The 24294-nt window shown below is 40.2% G+C and overlaps 1 protein-coding gene across 5 annotated transcripts in view; it reads right to left on the bottom strand.

The window, feature by feature from the left end:
* The window catches only part of TP63 (tumor protein p63), a 222124-nt gene that overhangs the window by 75552 nt on the left and 122278 nt on the right, over positions 1-24294 (bottom strand). For all 5 annotated transcript variants that reach the window (XM_087861513.1, XM_045811257.2, XM_045811256.2 and 2 more), the window contains exon 4: positions 5364-5618. In XM_087861513.1, coding sequence (XP_087717639.1) covers positions 5364-5618 — 255 coding nt within the window. The remainder of the gene's footprint in view (positions 1-5363; positions 5619-24294) is intronic.

The following is a 24294-nucleotide window of genomic DNA, read 5'->3' as shown; positions in this document are numbered from 1 at the left end:
ACGCATCGCAGCTCGCCTGTGAAGCCAAGGCAAGACAGCTTGCAGGGCTGAAATGCTAGGATCAATGAAACTCTCTGGGGAACTGGCTGTTCCCCTTTCAAATGCCACCTCCCTAATCTCTCCACTTGCTCAAGTCAGATTCTTCAAAGCTCTGAACAGGACATGAGGCTGGCATGACTAGGAAAGGCGAAGGAAGAATGCCCTCTATAAATCTTGGGTAAAGGCAAAAAGCACCGCATTTACGGACGGTTAACAATCAAGGTCGGAATTGAGGCATACTGCTTGGAGCTATAATTGCTTCCTTTAGCCATGAAGAGAAAACAAAGTTTCTTCATACTTATTAAGGGCCTACTATATGCTGGAGAGCACGCTGGGCACAAGGTCAGGAGGCCTGCCCTCCAAGACTTTAAATCTATGAAGGGAGAAATCACAATAGTAAAAAAATGACCAACAGCCAGGTTTTTTTTTCAGACAAAGCACAACAAGAAAAAACACTAACCTGAAGGTTTTTTGCAGCGTTCGCACACAGATAATACTGCGTGTCATGGGTTATGAACACACAGCTCTCAAATTGATGAAGGTATGTGAGGCTGATAATCAAGACAGACTGACCTATATTTCCAAAGCGGCCTGGTCACTAGAGTCCAGTGAAAGGGAACACTCTGCCCCCAGAAGTGGTGTTCTCACCGCACCTCTCAATTCTCGAGCAGGTGCCATAGAAAGCTTATCTTTTCCTTAGCAACAACTCCAAAAGCATTCCAGGTCAGTACATATGAATCTTTTCAGTGGCCACAGAGTAACGCACTACATGGATATGCCATAATCCATTGAAATGGTTCCCCCCAGTACTCAGCCACCACAAGTCAATATATCAACTCTTCCATGAGTGAAATCCACTGTTAGCCTTTATTTACCATGATGACTAAAAAAAAGCCACCCCCATAAATGAAGCGGCAGATTAAAAATGAATAATCCACGCCTAATTTAACAGTTCCTTGAAGTCTGGAGAGGGCCCTTCCTTGTGCTGGCGACGTGAGCCTGTGTCTGCTTGGGCAGGTGCAGGAAAACAGCACAGCCACTCTGCAGAAGTCTGCATACAGGACAGCCTGTTAATCATTCTATATCATCATATTCATATATTTGGATAGTGGATAGTATCACAGTCCCTTGGGGCTAGAGTAGGCATGCGAATAGCCCAAAAGCACTAAGGGGAAAAAAATGTAGAAACACTTCGCTTCGCATTCTTTCAAATTATTACTGTTTGTACAATTGAACCCTCACAGAACTGTAATAAACGAAGGGATTGAAATTCAGATTCAGCAAACATCTATATGCCTATGACAGACCAGGTGCCCATGAGAGCACTCCATGGGTCATGCAGTCCTCATAATAAGGAACATATGAACATCCCCTTTTGGGCCGGTCCCATATGCTGTGAGCAAATTTCAGAATTGAAATCCGCACCTAAGTTTCTTGCCATTTCTTTCTTTCTTTCTTTCTTTCTTTCTTTCTTTCTTTCTTTCTTTCTTTCTTTCTTTCTTTCTTTCTTTCTTTCTTAAGATTTCATTTATTTATTTGAGAGAGATAGTACGAGCAGGAGGAGCGGCAGAGGGAGAGGGAGAAACAGACTCCCCACTGAGCAGGGACTCGAACCCAGGACCCCGAGATTATGACCTGAGCCAAAGGCAGACGGCCAACTGAGTGAGCCACCCAGGCACCCCTCTTGCCATTTCTAAAATTCCTTTGGCTCGTGATTCCTTGCTACCATAGTAGACCGGCACCTCATGATGTTAAATGGCAGGCCTCTCTGAGCAGTAGCAATTAGACTGTAGAAATAAAAAAAGAGTCTGAAACTAAGTCCTAAATTCAGTGTGGGTTTGGGTTTGAACGTGTGTGTGCATATCTGCGAGATAAGGAATATGGAAAAATGTTATCACATTTTCATTTTATTTCATTGGAAGCAATTTAAAATAAATACCATTTTTTTATGGAACTGGAAACACAATCACATTTGTTGTTTAAAAAAATAGAGAAAGCAAATGCGCATATATGCCTTAAGTATATTAATTATATTTTGGCAGTAAGTCTGAGTAAAACCAGAATTAAAAGAGAAAACACGAGAGGATGATGACAAGTGATAAAATGGTACTAAAAAGATTTTTTATTAAAAAATTACCAGAAGACGATACAGTAAGTGTGCTCCTCCTAATGACAGCTGCTTCTGCTGCTTCCAGTTTGTGGGCAGTTTTAAATGATAGTATTTTATTTTGAAAAGTTGCTTTAAAACGCACAGATGCCGAAGAAATAGGTGTCGTGTAATATGACATTTAAAAAGTCCTCCATCAGCTGGGCTTCATCTCCGTACCACACAGGGCCTGTCTGTCCCTGAACGTTGCCTTCTATCCATCGGGAGGAAAGACTGTCTAGACAGGATGGCAGAGAGACTTGAACTGGGAGTGAGGGGCCCTGGGTTCCGCTCCCTCCTTGACTGGTGATCAGCCTTGTCACCTTCACGTCTCTGTTTCCTCATTTATAAAAGTGGGGCTAACAGCCTTAGTTAGAAGGCTCAACCAAAATATACACGTGAGACGATACTTTAAAAAAAATGTGAGGTCTATGTCTAAGTGGGAGGATATATAATTTGGCTGAGAGTTAGACGCTGCTGCTTGTGTGTTTTTAGGTGAGTTCAAAAGCTACTCCGATGACGGTTCAAGAGAGGACTTCATAAAACTCTAAACGCCATATGATACACCGGTAGGAGATAACAGACATCTAATTCAATCACGTTGTTCTATAAAATCTATAGGGCAGACTGCAGACAGCTGAAGAGAAACCCAAGAAAGGCAAAACAGCTTAAGGAGGCCATTTTTTAAATGGCAGGCAAAATACCTAATGAGAACCTAAGTCCTTCTAAAAATGTCTTACTTTAAGATTTTATTTTTATTTGTCAGAGAGAGAGAGACAGAAAGTGTGCGCGCACAAGCAGGGAGAAAGGTAGGCAGAGGGAGAAGCAGGCTCCCCGCTGAGCAAGGAGCCCGATGTGGGACTCGATCCCAGGATCCTGGGATCATGACCCCAGCCGAAGGCAGACGCTTAACCAATTGAGCCACCCACGTGTCCCAGGAACTTCTATGCTGATTATTAATACGACCTCACCCTAAGAAAAGAAAGTAGGTTTCACCACACTTGTCCTTATCCTCATCAGAGGTACTGACTGAACGCAAGAAAGACGAAGTGACTTGACTAAAAAGTCACAAAGATGATCACGTCTAGAATTGAGGTTTTCTGGCTGCAGCAGCGGCTCTTCCCATAATAGCAGTGCCTAGCCCTTCATTCAGAATACTGATCTCACTGTTGTCCCACGTAAGGAAATGTAAGTATACTCCATAAGATGTTTTCTTTCCTCTTTAACCTACCACTTAGGTACAGCTCCCCAGCCTTTTTTCTGTGACACAATTTACTTCTCTGAAAAAGGGGCTCTGATGGTTCAGAATCATGTTCAATCTGGAAAAAAACCTTAAGAACCTTCAGATTTCTGTATGAGGAGGTGATGCGGGAGGGAGGCGAGGGGAGACCGATTTAACGTTTCACATGCAGCAAGCTCCATCACTAGGGATCTTAAACCATGTTAGAAGGGAAGTGCTCCATCATTTACTGGCCTCAGTATGCCCATCAGCCCTTCAGATGTGCTTATTCCCAACACGGTGAAGATTGGCCTGGGTATGCAAACAAGAAACTGTTAGCCCGCAAGATCAGGGACTGTGCACACTTAATCGGTGACCCCTATTCTAAAAGCACATCAGGCTCCATTTATAAAATGGCTATTCTAGTATATCTTCAGCAAAGTATTACTTAGATTGATCAACCAATATTTACTTAAGGCCTATGGACTCTAAGTTTACTCACCTTTAGTATCCATCTCCAGGATTATTAATACAAAAGACACTCAAGACTGTGACACAATTGATAAATAACACATGGGAGAAAGGTCAAATTTTAGGCTCCTACTTAGGCTCTATGTTTGAAATATGAACCATGACAGAACTGCTTCTCAAACCATGAAAGAAAAGCACCAAAATAAAATTTTAGACCACTTTTGAACATCCTGATGTGGAATGGTAGAAAAAAAAATAACAGTCAGTGGGGAGGGCAGAATCAGAAACAGGTTCCCTACACAAAAGCCTCTGTCCCTTAACCTCCACATTCTTACCTTTCCTCATTAGGAAAATGGGAATCATAAAACTTGTCCTACCTAGCTCACAAAGAAGTGAAGACAAAATCGGGGAACCATGCGAAACTACATTGGGATGTAGTGTTGTGAATGTAGATTGTTTAATAAACGGTGTACAGCTGGATTAAAGCTACAGTGAACTAGACGCTATAACATAAAAAGTAAAACACTGTCCAAAGAAACCTATTTGCCAAAGAGGGGGAACAAAGAGCCCTGTTAAAACAATTCTAAAGCTACTTCTCAATAAGATGATAATATTAACATGCAAATATTAAGTTGTTTGAAAAACATGCATGCCACTTTGGTGTTGGGCATTCTTTGATCAAGTAATTAAAACCAGTCTTGTAAGTCTCCTCCCTCATATGTGAAGTTTATTTATAATACATTACAAAACAAACTTTGAAATAGAATAAACATTCTTACACCTTTTTAATTTTTGAAAATTTTCCATGTTTTCTTGGAAAAGTTATACATGCAAAGTTCTTTTTCTTCAACATTTTAAATCAGAATCTCTTTGGACTAATTGAGCATTCTGATGTACAGTTTTAGAGGCTTCTTTGAGGACAAAAATTCTAAAGGTATTAAATAAGTACGATTTGTGCTATAGAACCTACATGTATTAATGAATTTAGTCGTTCCATAATAAATGAGATTTTAATTTCTTATTACTCCATGTTTGCGATTTTATTTTTTAATCACATATTAATATGACATTTACTTCTTCAAAATAATGAGGCGATAACTATCCTACATTCTTGGAAATGCAAACATGTATCCTATGCCTAGGATGCTTTTTGTTGGCATAATGCTTTGTAGTTTTCCAAAAGCTTTCACAGGAAGAAGCCTCCCTCCCCCACAACAGTGTGGAGCAGGTGAGAACAGATCTGCTGAAATTGCCAGAACACTGGACTTTGGTTCCAGGACTTTTCCCACTCAATGGCACTTTTTCTCTCTCTAGTTCAGTGTTAAATATCCAAAAACAAAATGTCCTTAGAGGACAGTGAGAAACCGTCCACCATTCAAAATGGATCTGTGAACTCTGACAGAGGAGAAGCCTGTGGGAGGGGCAATGAAGACCACCCTCGGATGCAGGGGTCAGGTTGAAGGGCACAGAGGGGCCAGAGGCTCTTACCGTCCAGGTGGCCGACTTGGCGGTGCTGGACTGCTGGAAGGACACGTCGAAGCTGTGCGGGCCCGGGTAGTCGGTGTTGGAGGGGATGGCGGGGGACGGAGAGAGGGCGTCGAAGGTGGAGCTGGGCTGCGCGTAGGGCGACGGGGCCGTGACGCTGTTCTGCGCGTGGTCTGTGTTGTAGGGGCTGGTGGACGAGGAGCCGTTCTGAATCTGCTGGTCCATGCTGTTCAGGAGCCCCAGGTTCGTGTACTGTGGCTGCAGGACACCCAGAAACCCCAGTGTTAGCTATGTCAGCGGGAGATCACTGCTACCCAAAGGCATCATTTGGTGCACGCATTCTACAGAAATCGACCTTGGGTCTATGAAACTTCACATTCCAGGTAAAAGGACCAATTTGTGATACACAGAAACACCAAGGGAAGTCTGAGGCCTGCACGTGCTTTGTAATGACCGGCGTGGATCCCATAGCTTCGTGAGCAGCCTTTGGAGACTGGGGTTTCCTGAAGAGCAACTGAAAATCGAATATACACAATGATATTGTGGTAGTGTCATCTGGGGACAGAGAGCGGCTGCGTTTGCGGTGAGCACGGCATAGGGTATAGACTTGGGATCACTACACTGTACACCTGAAACTAATGTAGCATTGTGGGTCAACTAATTTAAAAAAAAAAAAGTAGAATATGTGCTTATTAACAAACTGGGGAAAATCTCCAGGGCTCAGCAGTTGTATAGAAGGTCTTTAAAATAAATGAATATCTCCTGCTATTTCTTTTCTTTCCCCCCTCCTGCCATAGTATTCAGAATGAGAAAGACCACTGGATAGATATATTCTAAAGGGGATTTAAGCATGAAATTGTTGTAGATGGAGCAAAATCAGATGTCCTCCAAATTTCCTTGTAGTCTTATTATCTAAATTCTGTCCCAGGGTACCAAGAATGCCCCCTGCTCCATCCCCAAGGATTCAGTTCTTCAAGACTGGAGAAGCATGGGTAGCAAGGTCAGGGAGAACCACCTGGATATTTTTAAAGGTAACATGCTAGTATATCAACCCAACACAGCCTAATTTTTTATCTGTTCTTTCATTTTCTTTGTAGCAGTTTCTTCTTTGCCAGAGTAGAACATGTGTAACAGGAACACCATCTAGGTATGATTAACAGTCTATATTTGATAGAATTCAGAAGTACATTAGCTCATGAAACTCCGCTACCAGATGCTCTTAGGTCTTCTGTGCAAACGGGCACAGAGTAGGCTCTCGATATGATGTGTGTGGAGAAATGAACTGACCTGTCATTTAATCTGCAAAAAAAAATGTATTACTATCAGCGAGCGGGAGTGATTTGTTCAAGCATCAGCTAATAAGCAAAGAGTGGGAATTCTGAAACCAAATCTTCTGACTCTGAGTCCAGGGCCCTGCCCAGCACCATCACACCTGTCAGCCCGATGAGATAATTCAAGTCCTTCCTAAACTGGAGTCGAACTGGACACATTTCCAGAAGGGGCCACCACTGTATGGTACAGTTTTTCCTGTGTGAAAACTTCCGACACATGTTGATCTCATTGTTTCTTCAAGGTAGCGAAGGGGGAAAATAAAGCCAAAGCAAGGAGACAAAAGCAGTCTCGTTGGTACATATTCGATAAAGGAAATGAGGAGTCTGGCGCTTCAGTTGAAGGATAACTCTGAGAGTCCCCCACCAAGTAAAACTACGGAGAAAAACAAACTCACAAAGAAATAGAAGCTGGACGAAAATTGTAATGAAACTAAATTATTTAACTAAACTTTAGGTATTTCACATGGGGAGCAGAAAGGACGAACTCTGCCATTCCATTCAGTCCAGAGAGCATCTGTCTAAATGTTAAAGTCTGCATGTCCATTCCAGTACATTTATACATTCACATTCCACGGCCGGATGCCACGTCCCCATTTGCTCTTCAAATAACTATTAATCTCTTTACACTTCTCCCCATGCTGACAAGAGCAGCTGTTTGTCTTGCCTTCTCTCCCCTCTGACTTCTCCAGCTCCTATTCCTCTCGTCTCCTCCAGCTTCAGCTTCCCCTCTTGACAGGTGAGGCAAAACTGCGGTGAGGCCACTAGGGGAGAAGAGAATAAACTCTGAGGCCCCACCAAGCGTCCACACCCCCGCCCCCGGCTCAATTCAAGTCCTCAGGTATGCCAGCCTGCAGCAGTGGCCTAGGAATGGGATTGAAAAGATGTTATTTGTGTTCAAGTTAAGGGTCAGCATGCGAAGCACTCCTGAACGGCCTGCAGGAATCAGATAATGCTCCCAGAGGCACGTGCTTCCCTACAGCAGTACAATTAGGGAAGCAGCCGGCCCTGACAAAAAGGACAAAGAAACCGGCCGAGCGCTTTCTCACAGGCAGTAAAATGCCTGTGGAGCCACCCCTTTCCTCCTCCTTCCAGCTACACAGAATGGAACTTCGGCTAATTGTGGGCTTGGATGAGAACAAAGAAACGTAGCCCTTTGAATTTTTTTTTTTTCAATATATGTAAAGAGAAAAGTTTTGGGACCAGCTTTAAAAGCCAGTGAGCAAACACTCAGTGCTTCTCGAAGGACTTAAGAGAAATGGAGAATGCATTTACCTCAGAGGCACAAAAGAGACCCCTGGCATAGCAAGAAGACTGAGCGTATTGGGTGGTACTCAAGAAGCAGAGACAGTATTCCCAGTCATTAACAGCACTGTAGCTGCTGATGGCTAAGCTTTCAAATGCCAGCATTTTTAATTCTCTACAGTTCAGGGGAAATATTTTACTTAATAACAACAGAGTGTGCTTCTAATGTTAATGCCTCAACTTCTGCATCAGAAAGCTGGAATTCTCAGCTATAGACAAAGAGCTGCTTACTAGCCAAGACAAAAACGGGAAAATGCATTTCAATTCAAACTTTTCTTAAATTTTACTTTAAGGAACCCTAAGTCAAGTAGTGTACTCAATCGTCTTTTAAAAAATTTAAAAGCCTAAAACCAACATTACTAACTTTTAGTTTTCCTAGAACATAACAGCGAACCCACCAAGGTAAGAAGTGCATGACTGGAAATCTACTTGGACACTTTGCAGAGCTTTATTAAAAATCAGGGTCATAAACGTGCCGTAGGAAACAGTACTTTTCAAGTTAATTTAAAAAGCATTCTATTAACAACAGCAGTTTCTTATTTGACAAGAGAATGGACATGTTGACAGAGTAGGACTGGAGGCCTAGGGCAGATCAGAGTAGCCAAGAAGAACACGTGTTATGTAGGCAGGACCAGCAAAATCATTGGTGCGACCCATTGCAAAATGAAAACGCAGGGCCTCTTGGTCATAGATTATTGGTTCAAAATGGTGATAGCGCGGCATTAAACAGAACACAGGACGCCTTTGCTACTACACACTTTTGTATGTATGGATGAAGCTAGCTTCATACAAGGTTAATGAGAATAATAGTCATCCCTCATTTCCCATTAAAATGAACATGGTGGGGTGAAGGGAGCACTGTCTATGCCCCTTCCTTACTATAATTCCATAAACACAGAGGGGACAAACTTGTGCTAGGCTGGGGTGCTAATGTAATGCCTATCTACAATGACCAGTAGAAGAGCCTCAGAAGTTAGAACCTGACACTTGCATGCCAGTCAAAAAACTGCCCTCAGAAGAAATCTATGGAGTCTCCTAGGTCCCATGTATTTATGTAACAAAAACTCTGAGAATATTTGAAATGAAACAAAAAAGTAGATTGTCCCTTTCTAACACCAAGGTATCTTGATCTTGAAATAAACTTATCATACTCTATAGATAATGAATGGCTGAATGAATGAATGAATGAATGAAAATGTTATATATCTACCCTATTATGTCTGAAAGAGGAGACAGCCATCTTTCCACAAAACCTGAAAGGCAAAATGAATACAATTTGCCTGATAAAGTAAAACAATTGACTTCTTCTGATTTCAAACAGATGCTTCATTTCCTATAAAATAATTTTGAAATAGAAAACTCACCACTTGGACCCTAGGTTTTTTACCAGCATCTAAACTGGAATATATTCAGGCTTATCACAGACTAGCCAATCTGACCACAGAAAGGATGAAACATACCTTGATCCCTGAGACTTACACTCCAGGTAATCACAGAATCCTTGGGGATGTTCTGAAACATGGAGCTGTCATGAGAAGTGTAGGGATACTCAGGGGCTGAATCTCAAACTGCTTGCTTTCACCATTAGGAAAGAGTAAGTGTAGGTAAGAACTATTCCCAAATGTAGAAAAGAGTATTTTTCTGTTTTTCTCCTCTCTTGCGCCCTTTGCATTCTCATAGCCATCTACGGGCTCTGATTTATTTCTTCACTGAGCTTCAGTTTGGATGATTAGAATTAAAATATGGAAGACTGGATTTTTCCTGAGTGGGCACTGCTTTAGGAGTATCATGTAAATGCAATCCCTTTAGTTTCATCTGTTTTTCCTTCCTGGATTACACTGGTAAGTGATGTTAAAATCTGAATATAATGAGAACCTAAATTTTCTTCTCATCTGCTCAGAAATAATGTGTCAGTATGTATCACTGTAAACAAAACTCAGTATTGAGCACCCGGGTTTATGCTTAAAGTTGACAATGTGATTACTTTCCTATAAAGGAATGTAACATCAAGAAAGGATCCCCATCAAGGCATTTGACCGGTGCAATGGAAAGGAAGTCTTAGACGTAATTTGTGTTTCTGCAAATCTTTCTCCGGCAATTTATCTGTGTAAGAGAGATTGTGTTAAGTTCTACTTACCAGATATTACTATTTGTAATAGCTAATTTATGGCAACATGGCAACAATAACCAACAGTCTCTGGCGAGAGGTTAATTAAAAAAAAAAAAAAATGAGAGCCAAAGCAGGGATAAGAGAGGTTCCTGTTGGGATATAGAATAGAAACTTATTTAAATCCATTTAAATGTCCCCTTGTCACAGGAAACAATCACTTGCCCAAATTTTCTTTGGAAGAAATTATACTTATAATCTTTGATTCACTATGAGACAGGCTGGGGAATTAAATATTCTTTGGCACTTACATTCCTCAGTGGATCCTAGGATTGCAAAAGCACTCTGAACTTACACTGGGGGACATGGGGTCTAAGCTCCAGCCCTGCCACTAACATATTGAAAACCCCTGTGTAAGGTGCATGCACCTCTTGGACCTTCGTTTCCTATAAGGAGATTGATTCTGATGATCAAACATAAAAGATGCGTCCATTTTAACATTCTGGTGGGTGACCACACTCACCCGCAAAGCTATTTTAAAGTGCCATGAGGTTACTTTCAAAAAATGAGATAACCTGCTTTTTACTTAAACAGATGGGCCGGGCCAAACCTGGAAACCGAAAATGTTTCAGGCAGTGTGCGCACACGCTTTCCTCAGCTGAGAGAACCTTTCACCTCAGGCTTCGCGGAGGAGCCTTCTCGAACATTCTAAAGCCCCTCCTGGGGAAAGAAAACAGTTTTCCTCATGACCCTGGCTTGACAAAGCATTCATTCGAATATGCTCTAGCAGACAGTACTACATTTTCATCCCCAAATATCAGCAGGATAGTGACTTTTCAACAAGCACTGCCTTAGGGAGAAATACTTGGCATGTTTTAGTTTTCTATCACCTGCCTCACCTGAAGGAATGATGGCTTGTTTTATGCTAGAATTGAACACAACTGAGTTGAAGTGCTCCAGTCGTGGGCCGAGAAGATATTTGTGTTATAATGTCAAGTTTAAGTACCATCTTTCAACCGTAAGAATTTATTTAGCATCACGTTTTTCTCCAGACCAGATTTTGTTCCTTGTCCAATATTACCCTTCTTTCATCTTCCAAATGATCCCCCAAAGTGAACGTTTGGAGGTAAAATACACTCCTACCTTACCATAAATAACATGTAAGAATAAAGCACCTAAGCACTCAGGACTTCTGACAGCAGGCGGAGAGTTGACTAGAAGGTTTTACGTTCCGACACAAAGTGCTGAGATTCCTTTGAGGTCTGAGATTCTGTAACTCAGGAAAGAGCTCCCGAAAAGCCCCAACCAATGCCAGACAACCGCAGGTGAGACAAATAAATACAAAGTGGGCTGATCAGGTGGACAGCAATGTCCACAAATACGAGACAAGAGCATCTGAAAATCGAGGAAGTGAAATGTGTTGAAAACTCAACCCAAATAGACCCACTTTACACTGTACAGCTCAATGATGAAAAAATAACCTTTACGTTCTGATTACAGTCAGTGTTCCCTTTCAGTAAGGACAAATGAACGAAATCAAAATCCTGAGCGTCTGCGTTCTGTAAGAAACTTTTGTCACCATCACATACCAAGGAAGCACTGGGCTGAGCAGAAAGCAGAAAGGTGTAATTTTAATATTCAATAATTCTAGAGGCAGATATGAAGGAAAAATAGTTTCAATTTCTTCAGAGTTGGAACAAAAATACGTTTGAGGACATTTTCAGCGTGCAACAACCGCCATTTCGATAGCTTTATTTAGCAGAAATAGTAATGGGAAAAGAAGATAGTACACGGTAATGAAAATTTTCAGTGAAAATTTGGCCACCTGTACGGAAAGCATACCATGGTGACCTTAGAGGCTCAACAATAATATCTCGTTGGTTTTTAAAGTGAGTTTTAAATACTTAAAATAATATATATCTGTCAGACTGTATAATATATATAGAATATATCTGTCTTATATTATATATGTAATAGGTCTGTTCAGGCCATGTCAGAAATTATGGCTTAAATCAACGGGGCGATTGAAGGTGATTAATATTGACTTACAGGAGAGAACTTTGTTTACCATGACATGAAACTGAAGACATAGCAATTTCAATAGTGGCCATTAGGATTTAAAAAAAAAAAAAAATCAGAAACATACATAGCATCTATATCCAATCCTCTGTACAAAAGAATATTAGCTGTTACTATTACTACCACTATTACTGCTACCACGAATAGTCTTTCTGAGTCCTTAACTGTGTGTTTTATAGTCTTCGAGTTCTATTTATTCATTTAATCCTCATGAGCTAGGTGGCATTACTATCCTATGTTTTACACATATTTTATAGATGAGGAAACTGAAGCTCCACAAGATTAAGTAACTTGCTCAAGGTAGTAAGTGACAGAGCCCCAGTGAGAAACCAGTCAGTCTAGCTTGAGAACCCGCGTTCTTACTATCTTTCATTCCGACTGCATGTAAATCTGAGTCACTCAAATTTCTGCCTGGAATTTTTAGCTAAAAATGACATATATCTTAAAAAAAAAAGTTTTCCATATTAAAGACAGGGTATAGAACTAACCATTCTTAGAACAGGTGTAATTGCAAAGAGTGAGAAACCCAGCTTCTTGGAGCTGCCACCAGAAACTCAGCGCAGATGAGATCCTGTCCTTCTCAAGCTTGAAGACCTTGAGCAGGTCCCTATTGTCTTAGAATAAAGTCCCCAAATCTTTAAAGTGGTCTATGTCACACTATTTGAAACTCTCTCCTTTGCTCACTAAAGACCCAGCAAATAGGCACTCGGCCAGCTTTTCAAAGGCAAACTCCTTCGGTGCTCAGCCTTCACACTGGTGCCTGTATCCTAGCTCACCTTGCAGGTGTTAGCTCAATGTCATCCCCCAGGAGAAGCCCTCTGCCCAGGTGGATGTTCTCCTTTGTTTCACACAGTGACACAGCTCGAACTTTCCTTTGGCATCACCTAATTATAACCGACATGAATTATCTGTACCAATTTATTTTTTTAATAGTTGTCTTTTCTGCTCGACCATAGACCTACGAGAGATTATATCTTGTTTATTACTGAGTCTCAAATCTGGTACAGTGTCTGGGGCACAGTAGCAGCTCAGGAAATATTTATTGAAAGGATAAGTGCAAATCATTTCAAAATAAAAGTCCCTTTTAGAAGATTTCTTTTTTTCATTCTAACACAACTAAGTGTTGGTTTTTATGCTGAAGGAAGTCTGCCTTCAAGTCCGATTCATGTCTTTACATACTACTGCCAAATGAATGTTAGGGTGCATCTCCGAATAATCTCTATGACCTTTACTCTGTGTTTTGCTTTGTTTTGGTAGGTGAGAACTGTGCTTTTAGCTTCAGCTTTTATGGGAACTAGTAGCAGAATAGCCAGTCCTGTCACTCACAAGGCAATGAGTAATACTTGGTAGCTCACACCTAGCTGGGAAGTTTATTAATGAGCTTCTACTTCCTTAAAACAAACACATACACGTTTTTGTGCCAAGGCAGTATTTTTTACCTAATGGCCTACAGTTTGTTTCTAATGCATCTAGGTCAGCAGTAAGAATCTAAATCTTTGTGGTTATATAATTATTCATTTCCTTGGGATGGTGTTTGTGGCCAAATGCAGATTTTTTTTTTTTTTTTGGAAAGAAACCACCCAGAAAAAAGCTTAGAATAAGACGTTAGTTTCTGGTGGAGAGGCTAAAAAATTTGTCCCTCCCTCTCTAATTTCCATGATTTTCTACCCAGTTAGCTAGAAGTCAGTTTAGAATAATGCCCTAATTAAGGGCTTACAATGTATGTTTTGAGGAACTGAGATTGTACTTTATCAGACTTACAAACCATTTCTTGCAAATGCTCTAAATTCATGACTTCATTTCGCAGACTTTATGATACACACACAGAGGTTGAAACATCAGCCTTGATTTACAAATAGAAAAGTAAAGCATGAAACAAGGAGTACACCGCTCAGTTTTACCATTCTATACATATTCAAATGAGAAACACTGTTTCCTGCATTCTAATTTGCTTTTGCTTGTCAAATTCTTTGCTGATTGCTACATTTTTCCATTGTATCTGAGATTAAAGTTTTCAGTGATTTACTACGCTTTGTAATTAGACATGGTGACTTATGTAACATTGGAGTGTTCCTTTAAGCTGTCACTTGTAACTGCAAAATAAAACTGAAGTTTCCAGCTATGCAGAAGACATGCCTTACTTTGAAAAGACAGCGATCTATTCATTTCATCCTATTTACCCCATTATGAAAGTAACAATCAGTTTAATAATTACAACAGCTCCTTGGTGTCTTATTTGAACATGAAAAAACAAACAAACAAAAAACTAGGACACCATGTTTAAGAACAAAATGACTTAAAGATTTCTCAGACATCCTTTAATAACCATAGAAAATGAAACAGGAAAGTGTTTGCAAATCATCAAGCTTATTCACCCAGAGCAAACCACCCAAATCTCTGGTGATGATCGAGAGACATGTAGGCGACAAAATGAATCAGGGAAAAGTGAATCAGTGTAGAAGCAAATAAACACTTTTAAGAAGTGACTGCAAAGCAAGATAAAAATCTAATCTATTTCATTTTTTAAAAAGTCAAACACATTCTCTGTCCTCATGGGTAATCAATGAAATGAAAGCAGCATACACTTTACACTGTTTACCTCTGTCAGAGTACGAGTCATTTCTTACTCAGGAAACTTCCCTGTCCTTTAAAAACTTTCTTGCCACTTGAAGTATAATGGAAATAAATACCTGGGCTCATTTAAAAAAGAGAGAGAGATTGAGAAAGACTTGTAAGATGTCAAGGAAAACCATGCCATTCAGAAATACAGGTGAAGACAAGGCTTGTACGGTGTATGCAATCACTTTGCTTTTTGCACGGGTCGGTTACAAAGAGCCATTTCCGTAAAAGTACATCAATATGCCATTTTTTTAATCTGAAGATACCCCTTCATGCAACAGCAACAGATGCATGCTTCCATCACCTCCAGGGGCATCGTTTGGTGGTCCTGGAGTGGATACAGAGATAAATACCACACATCCCCCATTCACCAGGAGTCTTCAGTCTAGAATTGGGGAGAAGGTATCTGGTCCATAGGGAGAGCAATGAAGGATGAACAGAGAAGGACAAAAGAGTTCAGGGGACAGAAGTGTTACTCTGAAAGTTGGGGTGGTGGTGGCAGCGAACCTGAGAGGGTGAAGGGGGTGAAGTAGCCTCCCAGCAGGTCCTTAAAAACTGGAAACAATTTGACCTGAAGACAAATATCTGGGGGGTGGTGTTGGAGTATAGAAAGAAGCCAGGAGAAGTACTTTCTCCGGAAACTTACTATTCTGATTTGCAGCCTTTCAAGCACTTTGGGACTGACTATTAAAATCCTTTCCCAGCCTGAGGCTTATTATGGGCTTTCGACTTCACCCAGTGTCACCATTTCTCTCTGTGTCTGTCTGTGGGTCCTCAACCTTAGTCTGGTGACAGTCTCGCATGGTCTATTTAGAAGTAATCAAGCCATTCCCAAAACATCTGATGTTGCGCGTTGAGAGGGTAATGGTTTTCCTTTTAATTCTGATTCCATCAATAGAGTGACACTAATCCAGACTGATTTGAGTAAACAGGGCATATTCTCCATTGTCTCTGTGATCTGAGAAAGAATAAACTTGAGAAAGCTCACTGCCTGGATTGGAAATGGCCCCTTTGGGTGTTTTTGCGCAAGCTTGAAAGGAAAAAGAAAATGCCTGTACAGAGTTCTTTCCAAGGCAAGCTGAGTTTGGGGGTGGTAATTCTCATCGGGGTATTATACTAAACTGCACCTATTAGTGGCTTTAGCACCAATAAGAAAGTAGAACTATTTCTTTTGTAGTGTTTCCAGAAGAGCTGACGAGAGTGTTTCATAAATTTCCGCCTCTGGCAACACACCACAGCTTGACTCAAAATTCCCTCTTTCAGCTTTTATAGGAAATCTTTTTTTTTTTTTTTTTTTTTTTTTTTTTTTTTTTTTTTTTACCATTGAAGAAACACAGACAAGATGCAATTCAGATCACAGGTTTTGCATGAGATATCGATTTACACTCTACTCGTTCCACTAACATTCCAAAAATGTTTTATTGCCAGTTATTCCCTCACCTAGAACCAACATGGGCTTTACCTTAACACCAGTTACTGAATTTTAAATTGACAGGTAACTAGTACCTGGTGAAGCCATCTTGCCGTCTACATGACAGCCTGATTTTACTTTGTCTTTGAAAAACAAACGTAAGCAGGGTGTATAAACTTAGTCATTATCGAATAAGAAATACATTTAGAAATGAGAACTTCCCAAGATTTTTTTTTTTCTAGAATATGGAAAGGAATGCCTTTTGAATAGAATAGGTGTGCTATATTATTAGACCAAGTCAGAAAATCGAATATGGGGAAGTATAAAGTACTGTTTCTGAAAAGACTTTACAGGCACTTAATTTAACTACTGAGTTCTGCAAAGGAGGTTGGAAGCAATGTGGTGGCTTCTGGAACGTCACTGTTTCCCCTATTGTCTGCACAAAGTTGAAAGCAGGACAATCACTTTTCAATATTGGATATTTTCAAAATCCGCTTTATGTTAGTGGAGGGTTAGGCTTGTAGGAAAGAGACAGGAATGAGACACAAGCTTGGACTTTCCCCCATTTATCAGAAAGGCCAATTCTCCCTCCTGCCTGCCTCTTTGCATTTAAATCAAGTCACTGAGTTACCTCCCCCAAGAACCTACCCTCACCTACCCCTCTATTATCTCCTTAATTGCCTACATTTTCTTCCTGGGTGAGATGGAAGTGATGAAGGAGGGTGTGGAAGGAAAGGATATTAATATGGGTGAAGACATGTCTTCCCCCCATATTTCTGTTCAGATCCTAAATGCAAATGTGTATCCTTGTCCAAAGTGAAATTTGAAACATTTATGGCAAAGAATTTTTTCATTTGAGGCACCCAAATCTTTATTTCTTTATTGTTGCTTTTTGTTTAATTGAAGGGGTAGGGGTGGTGGTGTTTGTTTCTTAAATGGAACACTCATATTTGCTTCTGCTGTATTCTTTATCAACTGGAATTCTTATCTTCAACAAAAATCATACTGGGTGTATTCGCTCACATTTAGCTCCAGAATTACTATTTGCATTTAGAGCAGCGACCAGAGAAAGTTTTCTCATCCTGATTCTAAGATGACCATTTAATAGAGTTAATCATAATTAACATTAAAAAATCAGTCTGGATTTTGTTCCTAGCTTTGATAATGTAAAAATGTAATTGCTGAGTCCCTAGAAGATACCTTATCTGTTTCTGCAGAGGTCTAAGGAAAGGGATCAGGAGACCTTCAACTTCACCCCACCCCATCATTTGGTCTTATTTTGGTCCTTCCCTTCAGGATGACACTTGTCATGCCTACAACATGTAGACAGAGTTCTGAATCTTGAATTCTGAACATTGTCCGTACTCTCAAAGCAGTCACAGGTTCGAGTTCTTAGGAAGATAGAAGTCCCTAGCATATTATGTCGCTGCTTCTACAACAGCTTTCCGTTTTGACATACATACTAAATACAGATCTGTGCTGAAATCGATGTTCTCTTTCCAAGTCAATATATCATGCTCTTTCATTTGGTCCTGTGCAGTTCTTCCTTGTACTTTTAGGAATTTTCTCATCTACCCAGAATGACCTTCCTTCCCCACCTTGGCTAAAATCTGGTCCTCAGATTATATGAAATGCTACCTTCATCATGAGCAGTTTGAACCCATTTGACTGTTTTGAGAGGCTTCAGTGTCTCCTACCACTTTCTGTTTCACACTGAAGTCATTTATAATTTCTTATGTGGACCCTAGAATTGTGAATTCTCAGACACGAGTCGCTGCAACTTATTCACTTCTGCTTTCCCTATAGTGCCTAGCCCTGTGACTGTACTTAATTAGCTCTCAGTAAATGTTGGGTTGTAAGGAAATGCTTCTTTCGTGGAGGAAATAATCTAAGTGGCTTGTAGGTGAGATATCAAAATTACTGTCTCTGTTTACAACCAAATTTATATTATTTTTCCATTTGGGGGTAGAGGTTGGGGGAAATAATGAAATGAAGAGTGGATCTTTATTTGTAGGGTGACCATATACTTTGTCATCTAAGTGGAACCCTTTTGAAAGTGAAAGTGGTTCTATTCATGATTACATTTGAATAGCAGGCATACATTAGGACAAACTAAAGCCAATGGTTCCCAATTTATCCATGGAAGAGACCATAGCTATTAAAGAGAGCAACAGACAGAGAATGCGTAAATTGTATAAGACTTTAGACACAATCCATTTCTACCCTTCCCAAGTTTCCAGAGAAGTGGTGAATATTCCTGCAAAACAGACAGCCAATGTGTGATGCAGAGAAATGCATGTTTATGCTGCGAGGCAGTCTTGAGCAAAGCCCTTTATTCTTCCCAAATGTGCCCTAGCACGGCTCCAATTATACCACTCCTCTGTTCAAAATCCTTCCATGGCTTATCACTGCCACAATAGTAAATGTGGCGTGGCCCTCCAAGAGCCACTCAATCTGACATTTCTAACTTTATTTCCTAATTTTTTCATGCTTTCAATTCCATCTGAACTATTGACATCGCTGAGTACACGCAGCGTTCTCTGCGTCTCCACTGACGCTTGTTTCTTCACCCCAAATCCTCCTTCCCGCTCATACTTCAAGGACTTAGAAAGTTCTACCTGACCTTCCAAGTGCAGCTGCATCCTACTTATACATACAGACTTTCTTGATCCTCCTGTTTCGAGGTACTCTCTCTCTTTGATCCTTTATATTATCTTGTTCACACTTCTCATAGGACAATGAAGATCTGCCCTGTGTTATAACTGTATGTGTTCATTTCCCCTGTGAACGGTAAACTTCTTGGTGTAGGAACTGTTTCTTACTCATTTTCATATCCTACGTGCCATCTTATACGTAACAGATGCTCAGTAAACACTTACTTAAAAAGAGTAAGTTGATCCTCTAACCTACGTTTCTCCCCATTCAATACTAGTATTCATGACTATTGACAAAATTCAACTTAATGAAAAAGCATCAGTGAAAATTATAAAATGTTGAGAGAGGTAGCACATCAATAAACTCCGTTTTACTATTTTCTTGTGCCTCCAAATTGTGTTCTTAAGAGAGTAGGAATTAAATTCATAGCTTCAATTCAATTCAATTCAATTCATAGCTTGGATCTACTGTTTTACCTTGACACTTCAACCCATTTTCTTCCAGAACCCAAATCCATTACTGTACTGGATGTTCTGCATAGGTGACTCAGTCCACTAGATTGGCACTGGACAATAATGTTCCATCAGTCATCTGACTTTTTCATCATATATTCAAAAGGAAATTCTGAGTCCATTGGACTTGGAACACTTTTCATCTTCAGAGTAATAAGACTTTTATGGAAATAAACACGTTATTTTTCACAGAGGTATCTTTTGGTATCTATGTTCATTCTTCCTTATTTATTGACATAAAACAATTAAAAGAATAAATTAGGGTATTCAATTGGGGGGGAGTTTACTTTCAAAATATTACTATGAAGGGAGGACTTTTACTTACACTCCTCTATCCCAAAAACTCGGTTCTCACCTAAAACAATCATATGCACCTCAAAGAAAGCTCGGGAACGTCTATTGTAACATATTTCTCATCCATTTGACCCATATCCTTCCTTGATAAATCTAAAATCTCCTAACCTCAGACTTATACTCCCTTAATAGGAAGAATATAGAATCCAAATTCCATACATACTCATTGCCTAAGAAGATTTTAGTAACTTTGCACTCAGAAGATGCATGTGGAATGATGAAAAGGCAACCAATATTTTTTTGGTTGCCATAGCTAACTAGACATTCATTCATGTTTCTTAGTTTACTCTCCATACCACAGTTGAGGATCACTGCTCTTCTAAAAAACAAAACAAACCAAACATGCTTTTTCCTTATCTAGGTAAAGGATAAGTGATTTATTATCACCACTCATTTTTCCAAAAGTAGCAAAAGAAAGTATGATCTATGATCTGTGATCTAAGATCTCTTTCTCCCAGTCCCCTCTGGGCTTGAGGGCAACCAATTGTAAAACAAGCAATGCAATCTAAGACCACAGCATGCAGTGAGGAACACAGCCTGGCTGACAGCTAGCTTAAATCTGCAGCTTCTGCTTCTTTCCTACTCTGCTTTTACCTATAGCGCTAAACACCTCAGAAGCACAACATGGGAAAGCTTGAGATAAGACATTTATTGACAGTTAAGAGAAAAATCACTCCCACGAGAAAAACGTCTCTGCAAGACAGCATTAGGGTAGGAAAGACTCTTTCCCTTGACCATGCAGGTCCAGAGGTCAATTAAATGGCAAGGTCCTCAACTCTGAGATCCTGTAGTGCTGCCTTCAAGTTACTCTTCTTGCTCTCAAGTAGATTTGCACATCAGTTCTTTATGTAAATTTTTTGGGGGCATTTGCTGTGAATTACAATAGCCCCTTCCAGAACGCATTCTATCTCTCTTGATATGAAAGAGAAAAAGGTTCAATTAAACAAATGGGACTGACTTATACATCTATGGCTTTCTCTACTCCAGAGAGAGAGATCATTGACCTTGATTTGTAAAATGCGGCGTCTCAGTATATGAGCCTTGAAGTCTCGTTTAGTTCTAGAACACTGGAACCCATTCGCCAAAGTACCTTTCTATCTTCACACAGAAACCCAGATAGAGATTTTTAATAAAAATGTCCTGGGGTGCCTGGGTAGCGCAGTCATTAAGCGTCTGCCTTTGGCTCAGGGTGTGATCCTGGCATACTGGGATCGAGTCCCACATCGGGCTCCTCCGCTGGGAGCCTGCTTCTTCCTCTCCCACTCCCCCCGCTTGTGTTCCGTCTCTCGCTGGCTGTCTCTTTGTCACATAAATAAATAAAATCTTTAAAAAAAAATGTCCTAAATGTCCCTCTAAGGAGGATTTGAGAGTCTCTGTCTGTCCCCCCCCCCCATGTGCACGTGCACACATACAAATGCACACAGAGCCCAGTTTTTTGGCAAGAAAGTTGAACTAAAACTTGATCTGTGAAAAATTTCCCTTCTTTTGATTCTCTCTTTTCAAATCTGAGACCAGTCCCAGAGGCTGTGTCATTCCAAGCCTGGTTCACTGGAATGGTGCTTGCTTGAGGCCTCTCTCCATTGTAACCCAAGGGTGGCTCCTTCAGCCATGCCTGTTACATCCTGCTCATGTTCTCCGCCCTTCCGGACCCCTTCCTGTTCACTAACAGCTTCCCCAAATCCAGCTCTGCTTGGAGGGAAAGAATTGGAAATTCGTGGAACAGGGAGTAGAAAAGGATCAGTGTTCCTCTACTGTTTTTGAGTTATCGACCCAAAGAAGTTACTAACAAATTAAATTAAAAAATTATTTGAAGTCAGAGATTGGGTTATAGTTTCAAAGTCATTTTCACTCTCATGGAGAGTTACAAGCCTCTGTATTCTTAATTTGTCCAATTTTTAAACAATTTTTTTGTGATAATAGATCACTGTTTCTGTATTGATGGTTACTAACGAATGTTATCTCAAGACGAATCCTAAAACATTAACAACTTTTGCATTAAATTTCCGGATTCTCAGGGCCATGCGGGTCCCAGACATTTTGTGTAATCAGATACAGAACTGCATTTCTACAGAGGACTAAATATTAAAACGTAACCCTATACAGCAAAGGAAGCTATTCTTAAGCAATAGGATGAAAATGAAGGTATAAAAATTACTCATAAAACACACATTAGTGGAAAGATATAAAATTCACCACAGCAATATACAAAAAGATGCAGGAAGGTAGAGAAATGCAGCCATATTTTTTTCATAGATATCCTGTTACACACATTAGCAACATTCCAAGAGAAAAGAGACAACTTGAGCACCTGACTATACACATTTACCTAAAGTTTTGAAAACTGCAAAGCCATGGAAAGGTATTTTCTCTCATGGTAAGAGTGTTATACGCTCACATAAGACATGATTCTTTTGCCTCCATAAAAGGCAAGAATTCCTACCAGTATCTTCTAAGCAAAACATTTACTCAGTTTTTCCCTTCATGAGAAAAAAATCATTGCTTTCCACTTTGCATCAACTTCATACTTTTCTTATAGATATCTCTAAACCACCTTTCCTTTCTACCCCTTCCTACTTAGGCACGAAGGCAGATCCCAGCCTGCTCATAAATATATGTGTGAAATAGCGTGTGGACAAACACAAAGTCAGATATGATATGACTGACAGACCACATCTCTAGTGATTAAAACTGGCCAACATGGGATCACATAGAAACAAGAACATCTTTAAAGTCTCCTCCATTTTTTTATAACCGTTTGGTAACATTTTAAGCTAACTTTCCATATTAAAGCAAAACAAGAAACTCAAGTTTCTCCGCTGAGGACAAGCATGCCTGCTTGAATGTTTTAAAGGAAAATAGGCACTTCCTTTTCCTTCTGTGGATAACTCGATATTTCCCCTGTTATATTTACATAGTTCAGGTGTCTAGACAATAGCACGGTCAATATGACAGTGCAGGCCCTGCTTTGTCGCCCTTTGAACGACTCTTCCTTTTGCTGTGTGCACCCGAGTCTTGTGCGCTTTGTTTTGATTTTTAAGGAGCTCAGTTTGAGCACTCCAGTCTACTTTTCCAAGCATTCGCCTGCAAGCATTTTCATCCGAAACACTGAACTCAGGCTCACCACCCGCGCCCCCCCCCCCAATCTGATTAGTGTCAACACAGCTGCCCTATTCTGAGGAATGTAAACTAATATTGTTGTTAGACCTCCCTCAACCTTAGGAAACTTCCTCAAAGCCTTGCAGTCTCTTCAGGAGTTTTGTTTCCGTATCCCTTTGCCTAGTGATTTAAGTCCCTGAGACAAATTTGAGGAGAGATCAGAGAGGCAAATCAATTCCTTACATAAAATCCTATATGCTGTGATACCCATTGCCATATACGCATGTATAAATATTTAATAATGCATCACCCCCAAGTAACTTTGTCATTATACAGTGAAAGTCTTAAGTCAATCACCAGACAATAGGGACATTAGTCAAGTCCCCTGAGGATTTAGATGGGTCTCTGGGTTGATAGAATTCAAAATGAAGATGGTTTTTAGAAAAAAAAATCTCACCTGGATTATTTTGAAAAAGCTTCATTTGCTTTTAGGATGAAGTCTGGAGATAGAACTGAGAACTTAACTGAGTTAAGACAGTCAACTAATTTGTCCTACTGGTACGTGAATACCCAACAGAGGAGTCATTTCCATGTATCCAGCAGAATGTGAGCTGTTCTCCCAGTCTGTTCTTACAAAAAGTGATTTTACAAACTCCTGAATATTGGGTTTCTTCAAATACATAACGTCACCCAGAAATTTTTCTTCTCCCTTTTCTCCTACTATTTCATCTCCTACTTAAAGGAAAAAAAAAAATCTTACAGTCACCACAGAAAACAATAACCAAGAAAAGGAGATTCCTATACACAATTTGCGAAAACATTACATTGGGTGACCAAGAACCACAAATATGTAAGCTTTTATTTAAAAAATAAAAATAAAAAAGCATCTCTAAATGGAGTGCTAAAATCTAAAATCCTTACCTCACTAAATTGAGTCTGGGCATTGTTTTCCAGGTACAACATGTTAGCAGTAAGATTGATCAATGCCGCTGTCCTCTCTTCTGGCTCCAGGATTTTGCCAACCCCCCCACCCCCTCTGAGACCCTGACAATAGGAATCTACTAAGAAGATAACAGAACTCAAGTCCCTCTCTCTCTTTCTCTCTCTGTACATAATTTTAGGTTCCCTAATATATACCCAACTATAGGCATGAGGGGGCGGGACTCTTCTCTTTACCTGTCCAATCCATCAACTTCCACCTGGAGTCCTCCACTCCAATGGAGTGAGGCCTCTCCCATCTCATTAAGTAGTTAGAATTCCTTATCACCAATCTTTAAAAGAAAAAGAAAGAAAAAAAAAAAAAACCCAGGAGAGAGACAGGTAAAACTTTCCCTTGCCTCTTTCACAAGAAAGTGCTCTCTCCTAAAAACAAAACAAAATCTCCCCAAACAAACCACAGACCCGTACCACCACCAGGACTTAGAGAAGGCATTTCAGAAGGTTATTTTACACTTTGCAACTGAAAAGT

Source organism: Ursus americanus, chromosome 4 (assembly GCF_024610735.1).
Source record: "Ursus americanus isolate L20-20 chromosome 4, mUrsAme1.1.p, whole genome shotgun sequence".
Classification (NCBI taxonomy): domain Eukaryota; kingdom Metazoa; phylum Chordata; class Mammalia; order Carnivora; family Ursidae; genus Ursus; species Ursus americanus.
The sequence above is the reverse complement of the archived record's forward strand: the minus strand, read 5'-3'. Positions and strand labels throughout refer to the sequence as shown.